At 33.9% G+C, this 27799-nt stretch overlaps 1 protein-coding gene across 39 annotated transcripts in view; it reads right to left on the reverse strand.

Moving 5' to 3' along the window:
* Window positions 1–27799, reverse strand: part of NRCAM (neuronal cell adhesion molecule) — a 315510-nt gene that overhangs the window by 52264 nt on the left and 235447 nt on the right. For 31 of the 39 annotated variants that reach the window (XM_031938769.1, XM_031938804.1, XM_031938768.1 and 28 more), the window contains 7 exons: window positions 26165–26335; window positions 25594–25650; window positions 23336–23447; window positions 20101–20285; window positions 19028–19159; window positions 3022–3165; window positions 1512–1623 (listed from right to left, as the gene is read on the reverse strand). In XM_031938769.1, the coding sequence (XP_031794629.1) occupies window positions 1512–1623; window positions 3022–3165; window positions 19028–19159; window positions 20101–20285; window positions 23336–23447; window positions 25594–25650; window positions 26165–26335 (913 nt within the window). The remainder of the gene's footprint in view (window positions 1–1511; window positions 1624–3021; window positions 3166–19027; window positions 19160–20100; window positions 20286–23335; window positions 23448–25593; window positions 25651–26164; window positions 26336–27799) is intronic. The other 8 variants (XM_031938778.1, XM_031938801.1, XM_031938800.1 and 5 more) reach the window with 1 other exon arrangement.

Genomic DNA, 27799 nt, shown 5'->3' on the forward strand with positions numbered 1-27799 from the left:
ATGTAAATAGCTGAGGGAAAGAGTAGAAAGTATGTGAAAGAGTAAAAGATCACTGCCACAGAATCTTAGAGATGAAAAGAATTTTAGAGTTTATTCTAGTCCAACTTCTCATTCAGTGGTACTTCATTACTCCTATAGCATCACTTATGGGGGCTTACTTTCTCATAGGGCAGCTTGTTCCATTGTTGGACAGCTGTGGGTAGTATGGTATAGTATTTTCCAGTAGGAAAAGCAATGGAGCTAGAGTCGGCAGATTACCTTTTCCAATTAGTGCATTCTGTTCCAGGCATACATCATTTCTCTCCCAGTTGTTATTCTGTCTCTCTAGACTTTATCACCTCACCCCCAGGGAGTACCTTCTCTCCAACTCTTCAAATTGCTTCTTCTTCTTTTATTTTTTTTTCATAAGTCATCATGGTCTGAGAATTTGTCCTTAGTGACCAACTTTTTGGTTAAATAATCATAAATCTGGAGCTGGAAGCTCCTGGAAGGCCATTTAATCCAACGCCTTCATTTTAAAGATGAGGAAATTGGAGCCAATGGAGGTTAATTCACTTGTCCAAGATCCCACAGAAAGTAAATATTAAGAGATAAGAGAGGAACTCAGGTTCTCTGACTACAGAGCTGGTGTTCCTTCCATTGTACCACAATGTCATCCCCAATGATAATGAGACTTGTTTGGATCTAGTTGGGTAGGTACTCAGATAGCAGGTACAGTGTATGTCCAAGCATTTATCTGAAGCCTTTATAGCTTTTTCTTACAAGTTTCATTCTATTGGTTTAGCTTTTGGGAGCCCAAGATTATTTCCATGACATAATTAGGCAACAGAATAAGACACTTGTGAAGATAACACTAATATTTTTAAATGGACAGATCTTTGTTCAGGGGCTATCCACAGAGAGCACTCCAATGAATGTGAAAGCTCACTGATGTGGGTATTCCTTCCAGAAGAATTGTCACAACACATTCAGGTTTATCTACCTATTTTATGTGATTTAATTTAGGTATTCTAAGTTTACCACAAGATGTCTCCTCAGTATAATGTGAGCTTTCTTCTCATTTTCTTGTCACTGGGAAGAAATCAATGGGACATGAGAACTATCCATTTGCTTATCTTTTGTTTTGACCATAAAGCTTATCCTTAAGCTTTTCTTATCTTTTGCACAGTTTTGAGATAACATTCAGCATTAGATTATCCCTTTTATCTTTTGAATAATAGGACAACTTTTCTTATAAGTGGACATCTCTCTAATCTATGAAAACTCTTGAAAGATTAACAACACCTCATTTTGAGTTTTGTACTCAAAACATACTACATTAATATCATTTATATGTTTATTTTTGCAAGTTATTGTCGATATATTATATTAGTTTTATTTTATGTTAAAGATTGATTTTTAGGTTAATGAAACATTGTTTTTTCATTAAAAAAAAACTAATGAAAAGAGAGGAAAAAGAAAAATGAAGGAAAATATCTCTTAACTTTTTAAAAATAGGTAATGTTCCTTACCATTTGAAGGTAGGAATGGGAGAACCAAAGAAAGCACAATCTAACATAGCAGGCCTATCTGTAATGACCTGATAGTGCAAATTGGCATCAGTGAGTATCCTTGGTGGCTCGGCTAAAAATAGGAAAAAAAAAAAAAAAAAACAAAGACAAACTTAAGATTCAAAACTTAGTCATCTATAGTAATCAATTTTTATTTTCTTGCCCAGCTTCATGTTAAATACTGCCATCTAAGAACTGACCCTGCTACAGGTTGACAGATTAGTTTAGAAAAGAACAGAATTCTAAATATGTTCTGTGTTTATTGAGAAATAAGCACAAAGGGATGTAAAAAAGATAAAATATCCTGGTTTCCAGCACTCATTAAGACTTGTGGCTTAAATGTCTTTCCAAAGTTAAATGTCTAATTTTCTATTTCTAAAGCATTTCTAGGTGTCATAGACTCTTTTGATAAGTCTGATTAAGTCAATGAACCCCTTTCTTAAATAAAATATATTGTATTACAAAGGAAACAAATTATATTGAAATTCAATTATCAAAATTTACACTTAAATAAAAGAAGTCATGGACTTCAGATTAAGAATCTCTACTGTGAAGTATCTCAGATACTGACAAAGTTTCCTGACTTTTGTTTTGGTTTTGAAAAGGGAAATACAAACCTTGAGTAATTAAAGAAAAAAAAAACTTGTAGTATTATGAAACAATTCTGGAGAAAAATGAGTAAGAATTTTTAAAAATTCCTTGTTGGATAATTTCAATATTAGAAATAAGCTTATTGCTTTTCTGGAATGTCAGTTACAAAAATATATGAAATGTAAATCTCAAAAAATACCTATAAGCACATTTCTTCTGTTGTTATATAAACATTTTACCATAAATAAACAACATATATTTTGGAATATATTTTTGAATTAAGTAAAGAACAAGGATAGGATTCTCATTTTACTGATGATGATACTCATTTTACTAATTTTACTAGTATTTACCATATGGAAGTATGGAATAATTTTAAAATTTGCCACATATAAGGGAAGAAATTATAGTAAAATCTGGATTTTAGAATTACTACTCAATCTTTAGAGAGGGCAGAAATGGGATTCCATTTACTCCACTTTACATCTGTTGCTCTGCTTATTTTCAACTCCACAGAATAAGATATCCATTGCTGTCTTCCCAACCTCATTTTTTTTACCTCTTTTTGTGACTTGTCTACCTTTTTAGATTATATATTCCTTAAAGGCAAGGACTGCCTTTTTGTTAATTATTTCCCTGCGTTAGCAGGGTGCCTCGTACATAGTAGGCACTTAAGTGTTTATTGAATAGGACTGATCCTAGGCAAGTCACAAGCTGTCTACTTAAGTTTCTTCAACTGTTAAAATGGGACAATAGCAGCACCTATCCCTTAGCGTTATAGTAAGAATCAAATGAGATAATATTTGTAAAGAGATAATCACAGTCCCGCAAATAGTAATCACTATACAAATGCTATCCCCACACTTATGAAATATCTTACCCAAAACATTTACAAATGCATTAGCCAGCAAGTATCCATATTCATTTGAAGCATTGCATTGATAAACAGCACTGGAGCTTTCTTGAACATCAGAAAAGAGGATAGTATCACCATCTATTTTTCTGCTGGGATCATCAGGAGCCACTGTTTGGATGTGAAAAAAAAAAGATTCTCCTTGAACTTGACTGTTTGAAGAAATGAAGTTTATGAGAGTGGAAATATATAGTATCACGTATTCATAAAATATAGACAGAGCTTAGGTAGATGTTGAAGGAATGAGACCACATGAAAAACTCAAGGTTTTAGATTTTTTAAAAAAAATTTAAGGAGCTCATTCAGAGTCTAAATCAAATTTTTAATTTTTAGAGCTGGAAGAAATGACCTAACAACAACAAAAATCTACTCTATATTGTTGAATCAACATTCATCAGTGGGGCTAATTCAATACTTATTCAGTCTTAAGTGCATAAAGGGAAGTCTAAATCTACTTCAGTTTGAAGAATATTTATATGTGTAATACTCAGACAGGACAGTTCAGCTGAAAGATATGTGGTTTTTAGATAAGCAGAAATTTCTTGAAAGGGAACCAACACACACAATCAAGCCAAGATCCCCCTATCTAGCATAGGTCTTAATTTCCTTATCTTACAAGTAACCAGATTGAATTCAGTGACCTCTAAATACTCTTTCATTCTAAGACGGTTACTATCATTGCTGAGCTTTGTCCCTTCATGAGGTTAATTTTATGGATCCATGCCCTGCTCTTATTGTGTGCCCATACTAAGATACAAGGGGAGAGGTCACTCTCTGGGTAACTCTATCAGTCCCTTCCTCTGATCCTGAGTCCTTTGGGAGAGGATGAGCAGGGTATTGGAGTGGTGTTTCAAGCAAGAAGATGAATCCAGAGACACGGAGTAGCTGTGATTTTTCTTGTAAAAGTTGGTCATTGTGGAATGGGGCAAGTGTGCTTTGTGCTATAAGACCTCCCTTTAGGATAAGGTAAGTGGTAGGTAGTTCTAGAATCACTTGTTTCATACATGTAGTTCTACCCAAATCTACTTCCCCTTCTAATACACTGAGTTTTAAGCTAAATAAATTCAAGTTATCATTGAGCTTCAACCTTTCCTGGTACTAAAGAAGCGTGCCATGCTAAAGGATGTGTTGCAACATATGGGAGTAGCCCTGCCCATTCTATCCCTCAATGTTTCTCTTGTACCATCATGAGAATTCCTTCCTTCCAAATGTGAATGTATCACAAAGACTCAGGTACCAGTGTCCTTCTCTGAATCCCTCCTCCCCCCACATCTAAGTTTCTTAGTGGAAAAAAGTCCTAGATTTGGAGCCAGAAGTCCCAAGCTCCAGCTATGACTGTCAGTGACTCCTTGTGTGACTTTGGATGTGTTATTTCATTGGTCTTCGCTTCTTGCTTTATAGGATGAGGGTGTCAAATGAGATGAATTCTGAGGTCATCTAAACCTATTCTACTGATAGCAAGAGAGCAAGATATATAAATCAAAGCAAAATGCAATTTAACAAATGTAGAATTACTGTAACTCTTGCCCAAATTTGCTTTTTATAAGAATATCCTCTTCTAAATAAAAATTAATACAATAGAATGAGAAACATTTTTCTGCTTTAGAAATTTCTATATTCACAAAACTCCTAGTTCTTTAACAATTCGAACATGTTATTGCAGCCAAGGGTTAAATTTGGCTAAATGCCAGAATGATCTAAGTCTGAAATGACCAAGGCTAAGGAGATAGGCTTGATAATGCTTCTGGTAGCTAAAGAGAACTTGTAACAGCTTTTTTTTTTTTTTTTTTTTTTTTTTTCCTTTTTCCTCTCTAATCCTTGATAGCTAAGAGATATCACTACATTCTAAAGACTGATGGCGAGTCCTTTGGATTAGCTTAGATACAAGTGGGGGAAAAAAGAGATAATGAAGAAGAATTACAGCTATTTCAAAAGAACACCTAGAACTAAACAAGAATGCAGAATTGAACAAATTTCTTAAAGCGAACTCTGGTCCAGAGGCATAGTTGCATTTAAATTGGTAAATATATTATTTTTTGAAAATGATTGTAAACAGTGACATTTGGGGAGGCGAAAGAGAAGAATTATATCTTCAAATCCCTGAGGAGTGGAAAAAGAATGACAAGTAACTTAATGAAGATAATGTCCTATGTTCAGATGCTGGGTGGAACCTATGCATGCTTATCAAGCCCATTCCCCATTCATATCTCTTAGACATAAGTAGCTCCACAAATTATTTGGATAATCTAGGTTTGAGCTACTCTCTGACCTCAGAAACTCTCTGCTGGGTGAGGAGGTGGGTAAGAAACAACTGGGAACAATAAAGAGAGAATAGATTGGAATAAAATGTCTCTAAAACAATTGGGTTTTCAGCAAAATCTCTGAGTCATAAAAAGTGACTATTGAAATGGAATGATACTGAATGGGCTCAATAATTCATGAGAATACATCAGTGTCATCCTCAAGTAGGAAGCAATACTGTGCTATTGGACAGATCCTTTTGATAAGTGTCAAACCTTTGATCAAATAATTATATTGTATTTAAAATTTTCTCCTGAAATATGGAGATGTTTAAATGAATTTCAAAAATGAGTATGCAGTATCTTTGTCTACTAATGATTAATTAGATTATGAGATTTTAAATCACTTAGGTTATCCTCAGTTATCATTGTAAATAGCCTTGGATCACTATATTGTGGACGGATTCAATTCCACCCCAGGTATGATTAAAAAAAAAAAAAGATTAAAAAATGATATTTTGAGAAAGAGAGAGATGGTTTTACTTTTACATTTACAATCCTTTATTATTTTCTTAACTTTAACACATCATTCATATTAAGTTTACTATGTAATATGCACCAAAACAAACCAAATGTTAGTCTTTCACTCTTTCTTTATTTCATCAAGTCCAAAGTGTTGTTGTCATATTTATAATATAAAGACTTCTGATGTTTTTAAGACTAGTCCATCTTACTCTGGACATTCAATACAGATTATAAATACTCAAGGGCAATTTAAAACTTTACTAAGGGAATCCCTTTCTGAGTTTTCTTCATTTAAAGGATCCTTCCATGGATAATATAAATTTTCTTTAAAAGGGCATTATTCTATAATACATTAACAATCAATAACTAATTTCTGAAATCATGTGAAATGGTTTACTTGATATAACAATAATAACAATATGAATGAAATCCTGATGATGGATGAGCTTTACACTATTTTGAAGTAGACTCTTAGCCCCCACCTACTGTTTTTGAATCTAACATTTAAAATCAGCCCCAAGACATTATCCCTTTAAAAAGCAAATATATGTGTGTGTACACAAATATATATAAAATATTTTCCTAGTCTTAACAGATTATAAATATTATCAGCAAACTATAGAAATGAACATCAATGAGAAAGAGCAATAATTGGTTAAGGAATAAATTTGCCACATCATTTGTAAGCAATCAATATAAGTCCAGAACAATTTTCAAGGGCCCTATATATCTTGGCCTATGTCTCACACACACTCCTTTTTTCAATTAAAATGAGAATCCAGTTACCTTTTAGAAAATCATAGAATCATAGAGTTGCAAGAAATATTGGAAGTTATCTAAACTAATAGATACTTGAATAGGACTCTCTTCTCTGATAATTCTGGGAAGTGATCAACTAGCCTGTACCTGAAGATACTTAGAAAAAGAACTGATTACATGCTGTGGTAGTCCAGTCCACTTTTGGTAGCCCCAATTGTTAGGAAGTATTTTTTTCTCATATAGCAAGAAATTTGCTTCAATGTATTGTTCTTCCTTCTGCCCTCTTAGGTAAAGCCTAAGTTTTCCATATGATTGCCCTTAAAATATTTAAAGACATTCTTTAATCCCCTGTCCCCAAATATCCAATTTATCTTGCAGAACCTCAATTTTTTAATCTGTAAAATGAAGACATGAATTAGATGACTTCTAAAGTAATCTCTATCCAGTGTGTGCTGGGAAATATTTAGCAACCAGCTTTCAGGAGGGGAAAAGGTAATGTCAATTCATATAAGAAGTTTAACTTGTAATATTTAATTTTCCCCAACACTTTCTTAAATCTGTACAATTAATAAGATAATAAATCAAGTTGTAGTTTGTAATGTTAGCTGATATGCTCTCCTACTTATCTGTACCTCTAAATCTGATTCTTCCCAAAATGCTATCCCCCAAACTCAATACTCTAGGTATTTTATGAATGGGAAGGCATTTATTATCTTTCTGACTTTTCTAAAGTAACCATATTATCACATCTATAAAGAGCCATGTAAGACTTTTGAGCCACTGATGGTTATTGGGGACAGATATGGTTAGACCTATTCAGTCATATGATTATTTTGACAATTGTGTGAAAGATGGATGGGAAAGAAAAGGTAATACAATCAAGGAGGTCAGTTGGAAAGCTTTTGTAATAGTCCATGTAAGAGGTGATGAAGGTCTGAAGTAGCATGGTGAACATGTGAGTGGAGATGAGATAGAATGAGAATCAATAAAATATGACTGAATAATACTTCTCCTCCCCAGTCCACTCCCCACTAAGTCTCAGTAGTATTTATGAAGTAAAAGTTGCCTGCTTGCATTACAAAGTCTACTTCATCTTATTTATTAGCCACATTTATGCATTTACACATGGGCATTTGAAAGTACTAGATTTTAAAATTTTGCTGTTAATAATTATTTGTTGTATTGAATAGGTCATTTTAGATTTAAAGGCATTCAGGATAAAGTCCATTCTTGTCATTCGTGTTTAAAACCATGGACACCCTTAATTCTCCTCTTGTCCTTATTCCTAACATCCCAATTAGGTAACAAGTCCTGACAAATCCACCTTCATACTCCTTCTCATATTCCTCTCTTCCTCTCCTTTCAAAATATAACTCTCCTGTTCTGATCCTTCTCCTTCTCTTGAGAACAACTGCAAAAGACTCTCCCACTAGTCTTCCTGTTTCTAGCCTCCCCACTCTTCAAATAATCGCAAAAAGAAATAAAACATACAAAATAATCTTTCTATTGCACAGGTCACTCGCCAGCTTAAAAAAAAAAAAAACAAAAAACCTTCACTGACTCCCTATGGACAAACAGATTCTTCATCCTGATACCCATGGCTATTTTTAATTAAATTCAATCTAATCTCTTCATATTCCAACCAAACCGGACTATTAGCTATTTCACGATTTTACTATGTAGTCTTTTGCCTTCTCCAAAAATGGAATGCACACACTTTCATTTATTATTGTTGAAATTCTCATCCTCTAAGACCCAGCTCAGGTGTTACCTGCTGTTTCATGACAGTAAAGCATATTTTTCTGTGAGCTTTTTAGAATACATAAAGTACTTTCCTCACAACACCCTGCAATGTAAATAATGGAAATGTTATTCTCATTTTTATATATAATGAAACAGGCACAGAATTCTAATATGATTTGCCCACACTTATAAATATATAGAAAAGATCAGAGTTAGAACTAGAATGGAGGTTTTACAATTCTAAATTCAATGATTTTTTTGCTACATTATCCTGGCTTATAACATTCCCAAGATAAAATGATCTCCCCTTCAAAAAATTTTCTTTGAATGCTTTGGCTGGGTTTTCTCCTTTATTCTTGCCTCTCTAGAATATTATCCATACTTCTGTTTATATCATATTCCTTTCATTCCCCTTAGACTGTAAGCTCCTTGAGGGCAAGAATTATGTAATTTTTTTTTCATTTTTGTTTCCCCAGGGTCTAGTATAATGAGCATTTTATATATTTTTTTTCAATTTTAACACATTGTGACTCCATTTGGGGTTTCCTTGCCAAAAGTACTATCTTGCCATTTCCTTTTCCAGCTCATTTTATAGTTGAGGAAATAGAGGCAAACAAGATAAAGGGATTTGCCCAACATCACACAGCTAGTACTGAGGCCAGATTTGAATTCAGGAAGTTAATTTTCCTGACTCCAGGCCTACAACTCTATCCACTGTACCATCTTGTTGTGCATGCATTTTATATTAATGCTTGTTGAACGGAATCTCCTGACCTTCACAAAATTTGCTGGCAAATAATTGCTGTCTCAGTTCATTTGTTACAAAAAGGAATTCGAGCAGTTTCCCTTGATTCAGTTCTTGAGCATTGTGTTTCAGGAATACTTTGTTAAACTACAATGTGATTTACAGTAGCATGATTTCAGGAGTTTTAAAAAGCTAATGTCCATCCTTCAAGCCAAAAGGAAGCTCTGGAGTTGAATTATGTTGCTTGGTGATACATGCTGAGTGAGAGAAACACCACACTGAACTGCTCAAGCCTTACTTCACCTACAAAGTGAGAAAGGAAGGTCAAGTGATAGATGGTCACTAAAGCTAGAAACTGTTCCTACATTTTAAAATCTTCATCTCAGACAGAAAACTTTTTTTTAAAGAAAACACTTTTAAAAGCTTTTATATAACCCTTTTCCTTATCCACTTATCAGAATATCTGAGTTCTTTGTCAATTATTTAAAAGTCATCCTGCTAAAAATTCCCTATTTCATTTCAATCAACTGGTCATTCATGTATGGCAAGATATTTCCCAGCAAGCAGTGAACAAGCTGATCTCTCCATGGGGGCACAAGCTTCATTTCCACTAAATCCAAGAAAATAGAAACAGCTACAGTGGTATAAGGAAGTCCAGTTGGAAGCTTTCCAAGGTTTGAAATCCACTTACTGTGTTACACCAGTGAAAATGTATGGCCTTATTAAGTAACTACCTGTGGGCCACTGTTTTGTACAGATCTTGCCAACAGCCCAAATCATGTGTCTCAAAGGGAGAATCTAGTGATCTAAGTCAAGTATATTTAATTCAAATGAACATTGGAGGGAAAAGGGCTTCAAAACTAAAATTACCACATGCAGTTCAGAGGTCCAGAGTCAAAGACCTAGGGGCAAGGTCAAGTCACTGGAGTATAATATTTTAAAAGAATCCTTTTTCTTGTTTGGTGTAAAATCAACAAAATCTGTTTTCTCTCTGTCCCTGAACTTTATAATGCTGGCTAAACTTTATCTAACACTATAATGATGGTATTTTTTAAAAGGTTGGGTAGAGACTGGGGCAATGATTTCAATAATATATGGAACTCTCAAATGAGAAAATTCCTGACTCCTCATACAAGTCAGGATTTTTTCTTCAATCAGAGAGCTGCTCAGAGAACTAAAGATTAAATGAGTTGCCCATATTACAGTGCTAATATGTTTAAGAGGCAAGGTTTGCACTCAGGACTTAAAAACAGGTCTTCCCAATTTCTAGATTAGTTATATACTACATCAAGTAATAATGATATTTATATTTATGTCACTAAAAATTGCCAAAACCTTTTCCTTTGAATTATTTTATTTTCCCCTCATAGTCCTGAAAAGGAGGCAGAATTATTATTATCACAACTTTATGAATGAGGAATCTAAGGCCAAAAAGTAATTCTAAGTGACTTTATCAGGCTCATACAGCTAAGATGTTGTTAGCTCAGATCCTAGACTTAGGTCTGTTGAGTTAGATAATTATACTATGATTCCAGCCACTAAGACATTTGGTAAAATGATTATCACACTAAAAAAAAGTATAAAGTGAAGTGCTTTACAAACTTTAAAACACTATGTACATGTTAGTTGTTTCTCCTCCTCCTCCTTCCTATTATTATTTATACCGGACATCTGGATGACGGACTGTATTTTTTTTTTTTACTTCATTATTGGACACGCTATAAGAGGATAGGCTATATAAAGGTTATTTAAGCCTTGCTGATGAATAATTGAGGAGGGCTCCTCCCCTGTGGAAGTTACTATTGAATTACTTTAACCTCACTCTTACTCTCACCACTCCTTTCACATGCCTGCCTAGCCCAAGTTTTAGCAAATAATCTATTTGGGACAGAGGCAAATTTCAGAATTTAGGAGGTCCCACCCACTTGAACTGTTTTTATGGGATTTTTGGATGGGGATATAGAAAAAGCATTCTCAGATGCCTTATAATGTCATTATATTTCATGAACCATCCTTTTTTTTTTTTTTTAATGGCCTCACACTATAGATGAAAAATGCTTATATTAAAATAGACATTTTTTTATATCACCTGAGAGAAGGCATGGAATATTAAATCAAAAGGCAAGATTCTTTTCATTTTTTTTATTTTACCTTTTCCTTCTGAAGTATTTTATGTTTAGAATTTCATTATTTGAGAGTGTCTTTGAGATACCGAGGCAGTAGATTTATCTCTTAAGGATGGCTTGGTTCAAACACATTTCCTGCTGATAGATTAGATGAAAGACTTCTTGCAGTCAGTTACTTTTGCTGATGTTAGCTCAATTGTGCCCTTTTAAAATGTTCAGGGAAATCTGTGCAGAATGCCTAAGTAGCTGCAAGGTAAGACCATGTTCCTGTGCTATATTCATCACATAGAGTCAAAATGTGGACTAACCAATAAACATTCCATTTGGTCTCCCTGACTGTTCTGTTTTCCTCATGGACCTCATCTTATTTCAAAGTGTCTCAAGGGTGGGAATACCTTCCTGATGGCTGATGACTGAATGCCTTTATCCATCCCTTTTTCAAATCTCATATCCAGATAAAGATTGCTACTGATAATATTAAATTCAGTTCTCTATTCCTTGAAATTGAGATGCCTTCCAGATATGGAGAATATCGGGGCAGTTAGGTGAAACAATGAATAGATCATTGGCTTTCATGTCAGAAAGATGAGTGCAAATCCAGTCTCAGATGCTTCACTAGCTGTGTAACCTTGAGCAAATTATTTAACCTGTTTGCCTCAGTCTCCTTCTCTATAAAATGAGGATAATAATAGTACCATCTTCCCAGGGTTGTTGTGAGGATCAAATGAGATAACATCTGTAAAGTGCTTAGCACAGTACCTTTTATAGTAGCACAATATAAATACTACTTAAGGTGATGATGATGATGTACATCTTATCTTATTTAAAGTTTTGTTATACAAAGACTCACAGGAAATATTGTTAAAATATCTCCCAAGCATGAGGACAAAGGTTTTCCTCTTCCACTACTGATTATATTTTCCTTTTCTTTTCTAAAGTGATTCTTCATTAGTGTCTTATTTGTGCCTGCTTCCTAAACCAGGAATTAGAAAGACCTGGGTTTAAGACCCACCTCATTTGTTTGTTTACTTGCTATATGATTTTGAGCCAGTCACAACCATTTTGGATTTCATTTTCTTCATCTATAAAATAAGGATTGGATGATTTCTAGAGTGCCAACAGTTCTAAATCTAAGATCTCCTGAGCCTAATATCTTTCACCACATTTAGTTATTCTTTGTCAAAATACTGACTAGCAGATAACTGTAACTGTACTTCCAGGTTAGTAGCATGCTTTTTACTCTTTGTTATCATTATGACTATAAGAGCACTAAAACTGTCTTAAAGGTCCTACTGCTTATAAGCCTAAAGCTCATGAAGCTAGAACTCTCCTTTCTCTTGTCAAATGGATGGCTAGACAGACAATCCTTTGTTAAGGATGTACTTTGATGAATATACTAATATGATAATAAAGGAACAACACTCCATATTCATCCAGATAAACCAATAAAATACCAGAACTTTTATTAGTTGGGGCAGCCAGAGGTAATAACTCACTCAGGGTAATAACACCCTTAAATCTTAAATCTGGATTTTGATGTCCCTGTGCTTCCCATTTCTCAGTCTAGACTCTATTTAGACTATTCCACTACTTCCAGGATCTGATCCTCATAGCACCCTGTTCCCAGGACCTACCACAATCTCACCCTAAGTAATCTTTCTGGAGAACAAGATAGCTCCTCTTTAGTATGACTATACCCAACCTTTCTGCTTTAAGTGAAAAATTTCCTTGTCATGGTTCTGCAAACACTGTGGGCAAATGTTAACTTCACAGGGAAAGAGGAGGTTGAGTGATTTGTTCAATATACACACGATAAGTTAAAATAATAGCCACTTTTCAAATTATTAGGGAGATAATTTAATTAAAGCTACTTCACCTGAACTACAGTATAGTGGCATTAAAATAATTAGCCAACTAATTTTTTCACTTACTTAAGATCTCATAGTATATCAGATCTTATCCAATAATTCAGCAACCAAATGAATAAATTACATTTTGAAAAAATACACTAAAAAGCTATTTACAGATTATAGTAAATAGCTCTGCATTTTTCACTACTACATCAATGAACAAACAAACTCCAAATAATAGCATTGGTTCAGTTGATAAGGTAGAATAAGAAAATATTCTCCTATAAGGAGGATTGGCCCTTAGTGAGTAGCAAGTCACATTATCATTGCCATAGTCCCCTATGAGGGCCAGTTAAATACCATTATGTGTTTCTTATTATTATTTTTAATATTATTACACTAAAATCAGATTTAAAATAGTAAAAAAAACAAGAATTCAGAATAGCATGATGACAGAAAGCAAAAGAGGAAGATATGAATCTCAGATCTGTTTTATGCTCATATAGGACAGGCATTTCTTTCTACCCTGTTGACTGCCTCCATGATTTAGTATCCAGTTGGCAATCTTGAGGCAGCTTAAGCAAGATCAGAGATGAGTATCTGATTTACCATGTCCTAGAGAAAGAGGGTCAGTGGGGCAGGGAATGAGGGAGCAGGTATTTCTTTGAATTCTATTTTCCTTCAACCTTTGTCTTTTTTTTTTAATTAAAGCTTTTTATTTTCAAAATATATGCATAAATAATTTTCAACATTTACTCTTGCAAAACCTTGTGTTCCAAATTTTTCTCTCCTTTCCCCTCCCATTCCCCCAAACAGCAACTAATCCAATATATGTTAAACAAAAATATATTTTAAAAAAAGAGGGAGGGCTGCAAAGGGCTGAAACTCTTGAGTCGATGCACTGAGGTCAGTTCAAGCACTTAAGGCTAATTACAAATTAGACAATACTGTAGCACATGCTTGGAAAGTGGCCTTCCTACTATACTGTGCTGGCTCGATAATTGGTGTATGCAGAGAATTGTAGGAGGCACTAGGGGGTAAGACTAGCCAGGGACACAACTGGGTGGGAGACGAGGAAGGAAGGTTGCAGAGATTCTGTGTCCATTCAATTCAATCCTACCTCTAAAGATCAAGAATAAAGACTAAGGACTTTTGCTTATCCTGACTCCAGCTGATTCTAAGGTATCCAGGGCGCTAACGTGGTCATCGCAGGGGGCAGCTAGGTGGCATAGTGGATAAAGCACCAGCCTGAAGTCAGGAGGACCTGAGTTCAAATCTGACCTCAGACACTTAATACTTCCTAGCTGTATGACTCTGGGCAAGTCACTTAACCCCAATTGCCTCAGCAAAAACAAAACAAAACAAAATTACAAAAAATGTTCAATTCTTCTATACATATTTCCACAATTATCCTTCTGCATAAGAAAAATCAGATCAAAAATGAAAAAAAAATAGAAAGAAAAGAAAATGCAAGCAACTTACAACAAAAAAGAATTCACACTCAGTCTCCACATTCCTCTCTGGATGCAGATGGCTCTCTCCATTACAAGATATTAGAATTGGCCTGAATCGTCTCAATGTTGAAAAGAGCCATGCCCATCAAAATCTATTATCATATAATCTTGCCATTGTTGTGTGCAATGATCTCCAGTTCCACTTAGTTCACTTAGCATCAGTTCATGTAAGTCTCTTCAGACCTTTCTAAAATCATCCTGCTGGTCATTTCTTACAGAACAATAATATTCCATAACATTCAAATACTATAACTTATTCAGCCATTCTCCAACTGATGGCATCCACTCAGTTTCCAATTTCTTGACACTGCAAACAGGGCTGCCATAAACATTTTTGCACATGTGGGTCCCTTTCCCTCCTTTAAGATCTCTTTGGGATACAAGCCCAGTAGAAACACTGCAGGACCAAAGGGTATGCACACTTAGATAATTTTGGGGGCATAGTTCCAAACTGCTCTCCAGAATGTTTGGATCACTTCACAACTCCACCAACAATGTATCAGTGTCCAATTTTTCCACATCCCCTCCAACATTTGTCATTATCTTTTCCTGTCATCTTAGCCTGTCTGACAGGTGTGTAGTGGTATCTCAGAGTTGTCTTAATTTGCATTTCTCTGATCAATAGTGATTTGGAGCATCTTTTCATATAACTAGAAATAATTTCAATTTCTTTATCTGAACATTGTCTGTTCATATCCTTTGACCATTTATTTATCAATTGGAGAATGGCTTGAACTATTATAAATTTGAGTCAATTCTCTATATATTTTAGAAATGAGGTCTTTATCAAAACCTTTGAATGTAAATTTTTTCCAGTTTATTGTTTCCCTTCTAATATTGTCTGCATTGTCACCCTTTGTAGTAATGGAAAAAAAATTAAGATGCTATCTGGGCTAGCCTCTTTTCTTCTCTCCATTGACTCTTACAAGATACTAACTTACTTTTTTTTTTTTTTTAAAAAAAATGTTTTACATAAGTTACAAGATGTTTACAGATAGATTCTTATTTATCCTACAAAATAACCTTGCAAAGTAAACAGAGAAGATATTATTACTATTTCCTTTTGAGTAGGAGGAAATAGGGGTACAGAGCAACTAAGTGCCTTGGTCAAGCTTGTGTGGTTATTCAGTGACACAGCAGAGCCTACAATAGAAAAATCCCTACACCCAGTCCAGACCTTGGAACTCCTTTTCTTTCTAAGTTTCTCTATATATTCTAAGGTCATGATTTGTTCCTATCATCTTTCATTCACTTAACTTTTAGAAGCAGATATCCAAACCCCATGGCTACTTTGAAGATGAATATTTAAATGTATTATTTTAAAGAACTGTTTAAAACACTAAAGGGGTATTTTCTAAAGAACCTCTTGTCCCACCAATTTGGATATTTTATAAGTAATTGATTAGTGTAAATCAAGTATATACATATTCAGGCACTTATTTCCTCCCTAGTCTGGGGATGGCATGAAAGGGATGTTGTGTGTTTCAAATGTTGTGCCATCAGAAATCAAGCTCTAGGCAGTCTTATCAAGCTGAAATGACTTAATGACAGAATTTTTCAAAGATTCTCTGGACTAATATTTTTTCTTCTTCTAAAACTGACAGTGTTAGGTTCTGTATCTTGAATAAGTTTCTTTGAATGTCTGTTCAGAACATTCAGAACATCTAAGTGGAAATGTCCTATAGTAGTTGTAAATGTGGGAAAGGTTAGGGCTGGAGATATTGATTTGGAAGTCATGGGCATAGAGAAAATAATTGAGGCCATGTACATAATTGTGATTTCCAAAATAGATAACATAGGGAGAAAAGGGAAGACCAATAATAGAATCACTTTGGCAGCTGGAGGATGAAGATGAATTAGTAAGGAACACAGAGATGACAAGATCAACAGAGAGGAGGATAACTAGTAAATTGGAGTGTCATGGAAACCAAGGTAGAAGACAGTAGGTTAACAGTGTCAAATGCTGTAGAGACGCAGAAGACTGAGAAAAGATAATTAGATTTGCAATTTCTCAGTTGTGGTGACTTTGAAAGGAGCAATTTTAGTGGAGAAGTAGGGATAACAGCCAGATTTCAGGGGACTGAAGGTGAAAATAGAGACAATTAGTACAATTAAATTAGCATATTCCTTTTAGATCTTTAAGAAGAAATAGGAGAGAAAAATGATAACTTGAGATAAGAAGAAAAAGGAAAGATTGTTAAAAAAATTTTAAGAGTAAAGAAAGAATAGGAAGAAAGATAATAATGGATAATGGATAATAATGCATAATGGATAAGAGAGCTGGCTTTAAAACTAGGAAGAGTTGAGTTCAATTTTGTACTTCTAAGTCATTTAAACTGGATGATCCTGGGCAAGTCCCTTAACTTTTCAGTCTTCTAGGCCCTAGTTTCTTAAGCTGGATCACAACCCCATATAAAATTTCATAACTGAATGTGAGGGGAGGTCACAAAATTATGATTTATTATCAATATACCTGGAATCATGTAAAAATTTCATTGACAGGAAGGGGTCTTGAGTGAAAAAAAAGGTAAGAAGTTCTGCTCTAAACAACTCTCTAATTCTACAAATTTCAGAGAAGGTGCCAATTTGCACTGTCAGAGGGGTTTTCCTATCAGGAAGTTCTTTATATGAATAAAGTCACATATATTCCCTATTCTTACTTTTTCCAAATTCATATATTTATCCTAGGGAAGACTTGAACATGCTTGTAACCTTATGAAAAGGAGCCAACTCAATAAATATTTATTAAGCCAGGGACTAAGCCATTATTAAGCCAGGCACTATGCTAAGCACTAGGGATACAAAAAGAGGCAAAACAGTACCTGCATTATGGAGTTTATAGAATAATGGATAGGGCAAAGGAAGGGAGACACAACCTGTAAATATACATAAAACTGTAAATAAACAGAATAAATTGGAAATAATTAAGCGAAGGAAGACTGTAAAATTAAGAGGGGTTGGGAAAGGCCTCTTGTAGGAAATAAGATGTTAACTAGGACTGAAAGAACCAGGGAAGTAAGTACTCAGAGTGGAGGAGGGAGAACATTCTAGGCAGGGAGATGGCCTGAGAGAATGCCCAAAGTCAAATGATGGAGTGCTTTATTTGTGGAAGAGGAAGGAAACCTATGCTACTGGACTGAAGAATGTGTATTTAGGATCAAAATGTGAAAAGACTGGAAAGGTAGGAACCAGGGTAGAGGAAGACATTAAAATGACTGAAGGATCCTGGTCACAAAGGAGGTAGGGATGGTATCAAAGAAATAGTAGAATGCTCAGCTCAGTTAACAATCATCAGAACATACTGTGGGGTCATGGATTTATATCCAGTAAGGATTTTGAAGGCCACTAAATCCAACTTGCTTTTACAGACCAGGAAACATTAGGAGGGAGGTTCAATGAATTGTTTGATGGCTTATAGGCATCAAGATGCAGGACTGAATCTGAACTCTGTTTTTCAGGGCTGAATTTGAACTCTGTTTTTCTTAATTCAAAGCTAGTTCTCTTTCAGTGGTATTATATAGCAATATTTAAAAGTATTTTTTTCTGACATGAATCCATGTAAGGAATGAATCTACTGAACATAGGGGATGAAGTAAAAGTGAAAAATAAAGGCCAAAAAAAAAAAAAAAAGACCACTCAGAATGTTCAAAAAAAGGGGATTTATATAAATGTTTAGATAATTTAGTTCCCAACCATAGCTCCAATGGATCCATTCCTACTTATTCGATCTATTCTTTTTTTCTGCTTGTAATGTTGAAGAGCAATTTAATTTCTAATATTATAAGACTTTTTAAGAATCATTCCTAAGTTTCTTCAAACAAACACATAAGACCTTTTGCAAACAAACACCTATAATCCTTGGAAATGAAAGAAGCTGTTATTCAGAGTGATTCAAAGAGGCACATGAAAAAGGAAATATTAACAACCCCCCATCAATACACATATCTATAGCATATAAACAGAATTACCATATGTTCTAATTGTAATTATGCCCTGTAAAGCTCATGTTGTGATTGTACATGCATAATCTATATCAAATTGTTAGCATTTTGGGGAATGACAGAGAAGAGAAAAGGAAAGAGAGAAAAAATTTGAAACTAAAATAAAAAAATAAAAAAAAAAAAACAAATGTGGGGCAATTAGATGGTACAATGAATAGAGCATCAGCCCTACAGTCACAATGATCTGAGTTCAAATACAGCCTCAGACTTAACACTTCCTAGCTTTGTGTCTCTGGGCAAATCACTTAACCCTAATTGCCTCAGAATAAACAAAATAAATATTAAAAATTGCTTTTACATGCAATTAGTAAAAACAAAATGTTATTTAAAAGAAACAAAGTTCATATTAGGGAATTTTTTAGTCCATTAAATTCTATGTCTTACCTGCGTATCTAGTGCTGCTTTATTAGTTTTGAGGCATTTTTATTGTCACATATAAAACATAATCAAAGCCAACCAAAAGAACTTACTTTCTATTGGAACACCATTTGTTAACCAGCTAATTTTGGGTTTGGGATTTCCATTAGCTCTGCAGATCAAAGTCCCATCTTCCCCAGGGGACAGCACAAGGTTTTTAGGTGCTGTGATCCAGTATGGGGCCGCTTTATTGAAGACAAAAATAAAGATCTGAATCAAATAAGCATTATAATACAGTGGTAAGAAAATGATGTAACTCTTTATCTCAAATTAATATGCTACACATGCATATTGAAATACTCCACTAAGTCCTATTCAAAGGCCAAAGTGTACCATAGAGGTCACACTGGGTTGTTGAAGGTTTTGCCAAATGAATAAAACCTCTGGCATGATTTAGCACAAGAGAAATGCTTTGGGTATAAGCCCCATAACGATCTGTAGCTTTGGTCCATCATTCAAAGATTATCCAAGGAATTATGAAGATGCTTATTGTCATAATGTTGACCACTAAGTGATTAATTAAATATTTTTGGTTACACTAACTCAAGAAAACTATCTGCCAATGTAGAAGCTATTTGAAGCATGTATGGATAGGGAAACGTCCATATTTCTGAAATAGCTAAAATATTGATATACATTCTAAGAAATTTTTCTAGTTAGGCTTCCATTTTTAAGAAGTTAACTTATACCCTACTTCAGATTAATACTCTGGTGATCTGAAAGAATATCTGAAGAATAATTCTAATAATTTTTTGTTTTCAATATCATTCCATTCATTTGACATTAACCGTAATTGGGAATTAAAAGCAGGACTGGTTTGTTTGTGTGTCATAGGACAAGAAAAGGTATATAAGGGACTAAAAATTAATTTTGATTTGTAGTTCCTTTTAAAACCGAAGTAACTCATTATTATTTTGATTTAAGATCCATTTCCAATGAGCACTTCTAAGTGAGATACAGTTTAGTGCCATTTTAAAGCTTTACTTAAACAAAATTTAAAATGGACTGAGACTTTTGGCATATACTATATATGCCAAAACTATATAAAACCATTGGTTGCATCAAAATTGATATTTAATTTATTGTACCTCCAATCTAAGATAAAATATTTCAAACAATAGTGTACCTTTGACTGTGACTGAAATGGTATGTTCAACAAAGCCTAAAGGATTTCTTGCTGTACATTTGTATTTTCCAGAATCTGCCTCTGAAACAAGATTAATATTCAAAGTTTTCCTAAAGTTTGTGTAAGATGTCCGATTGATAGGTAGCTCTCCATCTTCTTTTGTCCAGGTAATAGAGGGAGTAGGCCTAACATGAAAAAAAAAAGATATTGATGTTGTAAAAACAGATGTGCCTTCAATTTCATACATCATTTAAATGGTTTATCATGAGATAGATTTTATAAGCTCCTAACTCATTGTACAAATGCTCAAATTTCACATTAGAATTTGTGGTGACCTCATGTAACCAATATTTTGTTTACCTCTGTCAGTATTCTGATTATTAAGAAATGACAAAACTGTATTGCATAAGATAATTCCAGGATGATACAAAACTATCTTATGCAAATTGATCTCTGACAATGAACAGGTCTTTGAAATTTATGCAAGATGTTAAGTCAAAATAATAGTGACAAAAAATGATGCTCATTCGTAATCTTCCATCAGTTGGAGCCATCAATCTACGATGAACTAACTGAAATAAACATTTCTTCCCATGAGTCTCCACATATATTTCTATAATCAATTCAACTCAACAAATGCAAGATGATAAAAAAAAAACAAAAGAGTAATCCTTTTAGAGAACTTATAGATTCCTGAGGAAATACAATACTAAATGAACACAGACAAGAAAATGTGAGATATTTTATCATATCAAATGGAATCTTTCTCTTCCTACCAACTTTCACTCACTCTTTTCATTTAATCCTGAAACATACATATGTATACACATACATTATATAGGTATAAATATCTACCCATTTCCCTCTGCCTTTCCCTTTCTTAACCCCTCCCCCCCTTAAAGTTTGGAGTAGGAATTTGAACTGGTTTCTAATTCTAGTGTTTGTTCCTAATTTTATTTGTGGAACTTAATAATATTAGTTTACATACACATATTTCTTAAATCCTTCATAACTCCATTTTCTCATTTGTCTGAAAGGAGATAATAATCTGCCTTCCTGAACTTGCAGGGCTGTTGTGAACATTTTTTTAAAATGTGTTTTTTCATAAAATATTGGATTGAGTGACTTTTTCTAAGTTTTCTCAAAGAAAAAAGGTAATAGCTAACACTTATATAGCACTTGATGTTTTACACCCTTGCAAACATTTTTTATAATAAACCAAATTTGTAGACCCAGTTATATAAAGGAAAAATTAAAGGGATCGTATAAATGGAAGGCATTCATCAGTTTCCTATTATTTTACATAAAAACATGGACTTATAGACTAAATTGCCTGAAGTGATCATAAAATCTCACAGAGTGGGAAGAATAAGTACATTTTATGCATTACTAAATTTATTCTGGCTCCTCTTTTAGCTGAAAGTTCTTGCAAAAAAAGGAATTTTGGGGTGCTTTGTACCTAGTGCCAGGTTTATTTGTAAAAGATCAGACCAGAGCTTTCCAAAAGCAGTCTTGCAACACATGCAGGGTGCCATATCATCTGAAGGGATTAAATAACATTTTAAAATCCTATTTTAATAAATCATAATTAAATTACTGACAAACAGTACAGGAGGAGGGAAAAGCTGTAGTTAAATTGCATAATAGGTTCCTCTATTAAGAGAAAGAGTATCTAGGCCAACATTTCTCTCTCCATTGGATAGGTGGGACTAGAAAAATCATAACCTGCACAAAGTCATACAGTTTCCAACTCAATGGCACAACTCCAGAAAGTTTGAGAATCACTGGATTGTACCTTACTCTTCCCCTTAAAATCAAGCTAAAGTAGATCTGAAGAACATCATAAAGCTCCTTAATGTAAGAAAGTGGATATTAGGACTAGTCTGAGGAATTCCATCAGCAGTTCTGTCAGTGTGATTTCCCACACTGACCAGGAGAGGCCTCCAAACATAGCCTAGTGAAGGAAAAAAATACCAGTAAGCCTATTCTGGGAAAGTCGGGGGCAGGATTAGAATGTGAGCCCAGTGACTTCCCACACACAACTGCTGCAAGGTCAGGAAAAGCACTGAGCAAACCATTTATGGCCAGCAAAGGCTCTTGTTCCTGAGATTTCAATCAACATTTTTAATAGAAGTGCCAATTATATGTGCAGCAAATTTCCTTGCCAGTGCCATAGAGCTTGCCTACATACCGGATGCCTCGCTGATGCCATGAAAGATTTATGATGTGAAGAAATGGAGGGTTCATACAGCTAATATTTACTACATTCAGATCACTTATATTAGCTGCATGACCATAGGCAAATAATGTCACTTGTTTGAGCCTGTTTTCTCATTTATAAAATGGGATGACTTACTCATGGAATTGTGGTGAAAAAAGTACTATTATTGATAACAATCTATAAAATAATAAAACAAAGAGAACTAAAAAGAAAATAAAGGGAGCTTTGAAAATCATTGGACATTTTGGGTTTGAAGATGAAATAGTATTTTAAACATGGCAATTATGTGAAACAGAAGGGACAACAGGATGTGGAAAGAATATTAGGCTGGAAGTCAAGAGACTTTAATTCCAAGTTTTTCTCTGCTGATGATTAGTTGTGCATCACAGCCTTCGACCTCAACTTTTTTATCAGTATAATGAATGCCATGGATCATCTGATCTACAAGATTTCTGATTCCTAGGATCCTAAGGACTCTTATGGAATCCCTATGTATACAAATAGTTAAGATTATTTGGCCTCAGTCCCTTATCCAGTTCACTTATATGAGAAATGATGATAAAACACAGATATTGGGTCATTTCTCATCAAAATAAACATCATTGTCTGGGTTTAACTTTTACCAAACTGTTTACCAAACTGTATTCACTTACAATGAGATCCTCCTTTGATGTCAGGATAGCCTTTTGGCTTCCAAGCAGCTGAAGGATCTCAGAAAGAATGAGTCAGTCAATCAGTCCAAAAAGGCACAAAATAATAACAATACCTGTTTGATTTAGCTAAAAGTCTAAGGTTAAAATAAATACAAACTTACTGCCTATCTTGTAAACTAAATAGTTTAACAAAGAGCAATTCACCCTGTCTGCTTTCAAAATACTTAGCAATGTTTCCTTGACATACGAATAGTCTGAACTGGACCACTTTTAATAGCCCATTATACCTTCTAATAAGTATACTTTTATTTTTTGTATTATTAGAAATATATATATATATATGAGAAAAAAATCAACTCACAAGCCTTCTGCAATACATTCTAAGGAAAGAACATTTTCTCGTAACTCTTCTTTGTGACTTGTGCGGCCTTCTGGACTCAAAAGTTTTGGTGGCCTCTCAATATAGGACTTGGCTACAGTGAAGAAAATTAACAAATACAGAATTACATCTATAAGTAACTTTGTATATGCATTTCCAATTTCTTTTTTTCCTAAATATCCTATCCTACATTTGTATTCATTTCAGTTTGGAAGTTAAATATGATAGGTTAGGAAATTTGCTTTACAAATAGCCATTGACTCATTTGACCAAATCTAGCAACAATTTGTATTGGTTGAATACTTAAATAAAGGGACTATTATTTTTACTACCCATCAATCTTTTAGAAACAGGAAGACTTTTTAAAATAATCTGTAAATTTATGAATTTTAAAAAATGTATTTATTAAACTTTAGTATATGTTATTATATTAAGTATATATTGTATATATATTGAATATAGAGTCATATATACCAAATACATACATATAAAAATGTGACTGTGAATTTTGAAAAGGAACTGCCTGATAACAAATGGTTGTGGCATGTGAATTAACAGAGGGAATGAAGCCAGACATAGTGAATCATGCTTGTAATTCCAGGTACTGGAGGGGTCAATATTGGGAGATCTTTTGATCTTGGGGTCAGGACTTTTGTACTACAGTAGGCTTAGCCAATTAGATGTCCTCACTAAATTTAATATTAATGTGATGGTAAGAAAAGGAGGTTTGGGCAGTGGACTACCTAAAGAGGGGAAAATCCACTGGGATTGGATATACAAAAGGTAAATGTTCCCATGATAATCAGTAGTTGAAAGGATCGTATAAATAAACCCAGCACTTCTTGCCAGGTAAAATAGGGAGACCCAAGCTTACAAAGGTGGAGGAAGAGGGGAGAAAGGGAATGATTTCTACACTCTAAGCGAATAATCAGGACTTTGCTGAGGATTCAGGGGTTGTGAGGAATCTGCCCCTATGTCATCCTAGCTCAAGGTATGGGAAATGGTTCTGTGGGGATGCAAGTGAATCTGTTTTTAATGAAGCATAAAAAGATAGCAATCAATTGTCAGGATATTGTGCAGCAAACATACATACCTTGTAACTGAATAGTATGTATTTAATTTGTCTCAATAGTTTTTAGTTCATATCTCAATTGCCACTTAATAAGGAGCTAGTGTTGAATATTTTTGTTGATAAAACTTGGATTTGAGAGCCAATGGATATAAAATATTGTAAGAAAACCAAACTCTTACCTGTTTTAAAAGTATTGAGTGAAGAAAATAATTACTTTGGCATAATGATTATATTAATAGGGTATAATAGTTGCATAATTTTTTTTTGGACAGGTCCTAAGATTTCACTGATTTACGGGCCACCCAGTGAGGGAACTCTCTTTATCAATGCAAAACAGCACTTGTCCAAAATAGCACTCAGTTGGAAAACTGAGTTTCAGAGAATTGAATGAGGACTAAGAGGTAAAGGGGACTTTGAGCAGGGTCTCCAGAAGAGGGACTTTAACCAAGGTTTTTTCTGATTTCCAGCCTGGCTGCCTATCTACTTACATCACACTGCACTTAAAATAAACACTCAATTAACATTTAACACTTTAATAAATATGGATATGCATATTTGTCTCTGAAAACTTCACAAAATATTTTTATTCGTGGCCATAGGACTACTTGAACAAAAGGGAATGATTATAACAACTCATCTATGTACACACCAAAGAAAATGGTTCAATTTAAAAGATCCTTAAGTAATTTAGAAGAAAAATGCTTTTGCCATTTATATGAAATTAAAATAGATAAAATGAGGGAAAAGCAGTAATTTTTTTAAAAAAATCTATCAAGTTATTAGTTGCTGGGGTTATTCACTAATAGTGCCTCAAGATATTACTGTTATTTTACACAAGTGGTTAGTCTGAGTAAACATTAATATGCCCATAAACATTTCACTGAATGAATAGGAAAATATGAAAAGAAAAAAAAAGAATAGAGAAGTTAAAATTTAATATAATTTCTAGATCATGTGAAATGATTCTCCAGGTAAGTGCACACAGCTAAAATGGAAATTTTCACAATATGAAAACATTAAAATTTTTAGTAACACGATTTTAAAGGTTTCTATCCACAGTACTACATAAAATTTAAAAAGGCAGTCATGGTTAAGCAGCTATGGAGGTGGAGTTAGTTTACTAATTTCTACAATGGAGACAAGATCAGTTATGATCACCATAACTTACCACCGTAAAACTCAGAGTCACTCAAATTAGCAGTTATAGTGTCATTCAATTCATCCACTGAAATAAACAGAATATTATGAAAAATGCACCGAAAATAAGGGGGAAGGCTTAAAAATATTGGGCAACAAAAGCAAACTGATTATGTCATTGTAGACTGTCATTTCTAGCAAGTAAAAATTGGTTATAGATATCACTGTCATGTGATCACTTTCAACTAATAAAATTGTGAACTTAGAGCGCATACTTGAATAAGACAATTAAAATTCAGGATGTAATAAATCTTACTTCATACATAAGAACATTATTAAAACTAAGTATTATATACTATGTTCCTTAATGAAAACAATAATGAAGGTATAGAATTATTGTTCACAGTACAAATCTAAAAATATGTAAGGGCAGCCTATTGATTTTTTATAATACTTAACTCTATGGGGATACATAGATAATTTCTTATTCAATAAACTTACTATTTCAATAGTGGTGGTGTATCATGTATATATATATATGCATCTATATTACATATTAATAAACCTGACTGAAGTATAAATTCAGAAAATATAATACATACTTGAATGGACTTTCACAGAAATGGGTTGCTTCTGCTGGATGGTCTGAGTATGATTAAATCTTGCATAACAAACATAATCTTCACGAGTGTCTTCTGGTAGCACATTAGAAAAATAAAGGTCTCCATTTAGACCTTGGGAAACCCTTTCACTTTGCGGAAGGCGTTGAAAAGCTGGGGAAAGAAAGGCAAGAAAGTAAATATATAAACATACCTTTTGAAAAGTGCCACTTTCAATAGCAGTAGCATAACTTTTTAGGCACTTCAAAATTTACTTCATGAATATTGATTTTTCTATTCCTTCTTCCCTCTTAAAAACTTCTTGCCTTCCTTCAAGCATTTTTCAGTGTCTTGTAAAACAACTTAATAAGGGGGGATAACTATAAACATTTACATGTGGAAATTCCAGCAGTACATGGATGTTAATAATTCATCAAGAGAGAAATGAAGAACAGGGAAGGAAAGATCAGTACATAAGTCCTAAGAGCTCTATCATTACTATATTTACTATACACACGTTATACACAAACACAAACATTTTTCTTTACAGCCTCACAACAATTTTTTTTGAGATTGGTAAATGCAAGTATTCATTTTCTTTTTTTCCCCCTACAAATAAAAAAATGAGTTTCAGAGGTGAAGTGACTAACCCACATTCAAATTGTTAATGAGCATCAGAATGAGGATTTGAATAGAGATTTGCTGACTCCATAGGAGCTTTTCTTTCACTATATTCCACTGCTTCAATACAATTTGGCACAGATACTCTGAAGGCTTTTTACTCCCAATTGTATGGTAGCTATTTGTGGAAGCTATATTGATGACATTTCTAAGGGTAACATGCTTAAACTGCTTTCACATAATTGCCAAAAACCAGTTGCAAAGTGGACAAAGGTTGGTGATAGTTTAAAAGTGCCCCCACAATTCCAAATGTGCTACCATTATTTAAATTGAAATGGGAGCAATTCTAATCCTATTTCAATCCTTTGTCACTTTTCTTCCAACCTTGTTCTAGATGAGAATGTCAAGGCATGATCAAGATTACTAGTGAAGGGAAAGGAAACAAGCATCTTAAGCGACTACTATGTGACAAGCACCATGCTAAATACTTTACAGATATTATTTCATTTGATCCTCACAACAACCCTGATACAAAAGTGATATTTTATATTTATGAAAACTGAGGCACACAGTGGTTAAATGACTTGTCCACAGGCACATAGCTTATAAGGATCTGAGACTTGATTTGAAATCAGATCTTCCTAACTCTAGGTCCAATACTCTATCTACTGAATCACTGATACTGATACCAAACATACTAATACCACAGCCTAGGGAGAAATATTAATCATTCCTGAGTAAATCTATGTCAGTTTGTCATGAATACCCACATCAATCATGAAATTTGTTTCAATTAATTATGGATCCCCCTTGAAAAATTATTTCATGGAGAATTTTAACTTGAAAATGTGTGTGTGTGTATGTGTGTGTATGTTCTATGTCTGTGTATGTATGTATATATGTATATATATATATATATATACTTTTCTATCTATATAAAATTATGTGTACACACACTAACACACAGACATACATTTTTATGTAGAGAATTTCAGACCCTAGAATTAATACTCATTG

This window comes from Sarcophilus harrisii, chromosome 5 (genome assembly GCF_902635505.1).
Source record: "Sarcophilus harrisii chromosome 5, mSarHar1.11, whole genome shotgun sequence".
NCBI classification, from domain to species: domain Eukaryota; kingdom Metazoa; phylum Chordata; class Mammalia; order Dasyuromorphia; family Dasyuridae; genus Sarcophilus; species Sarcophilus harrisii.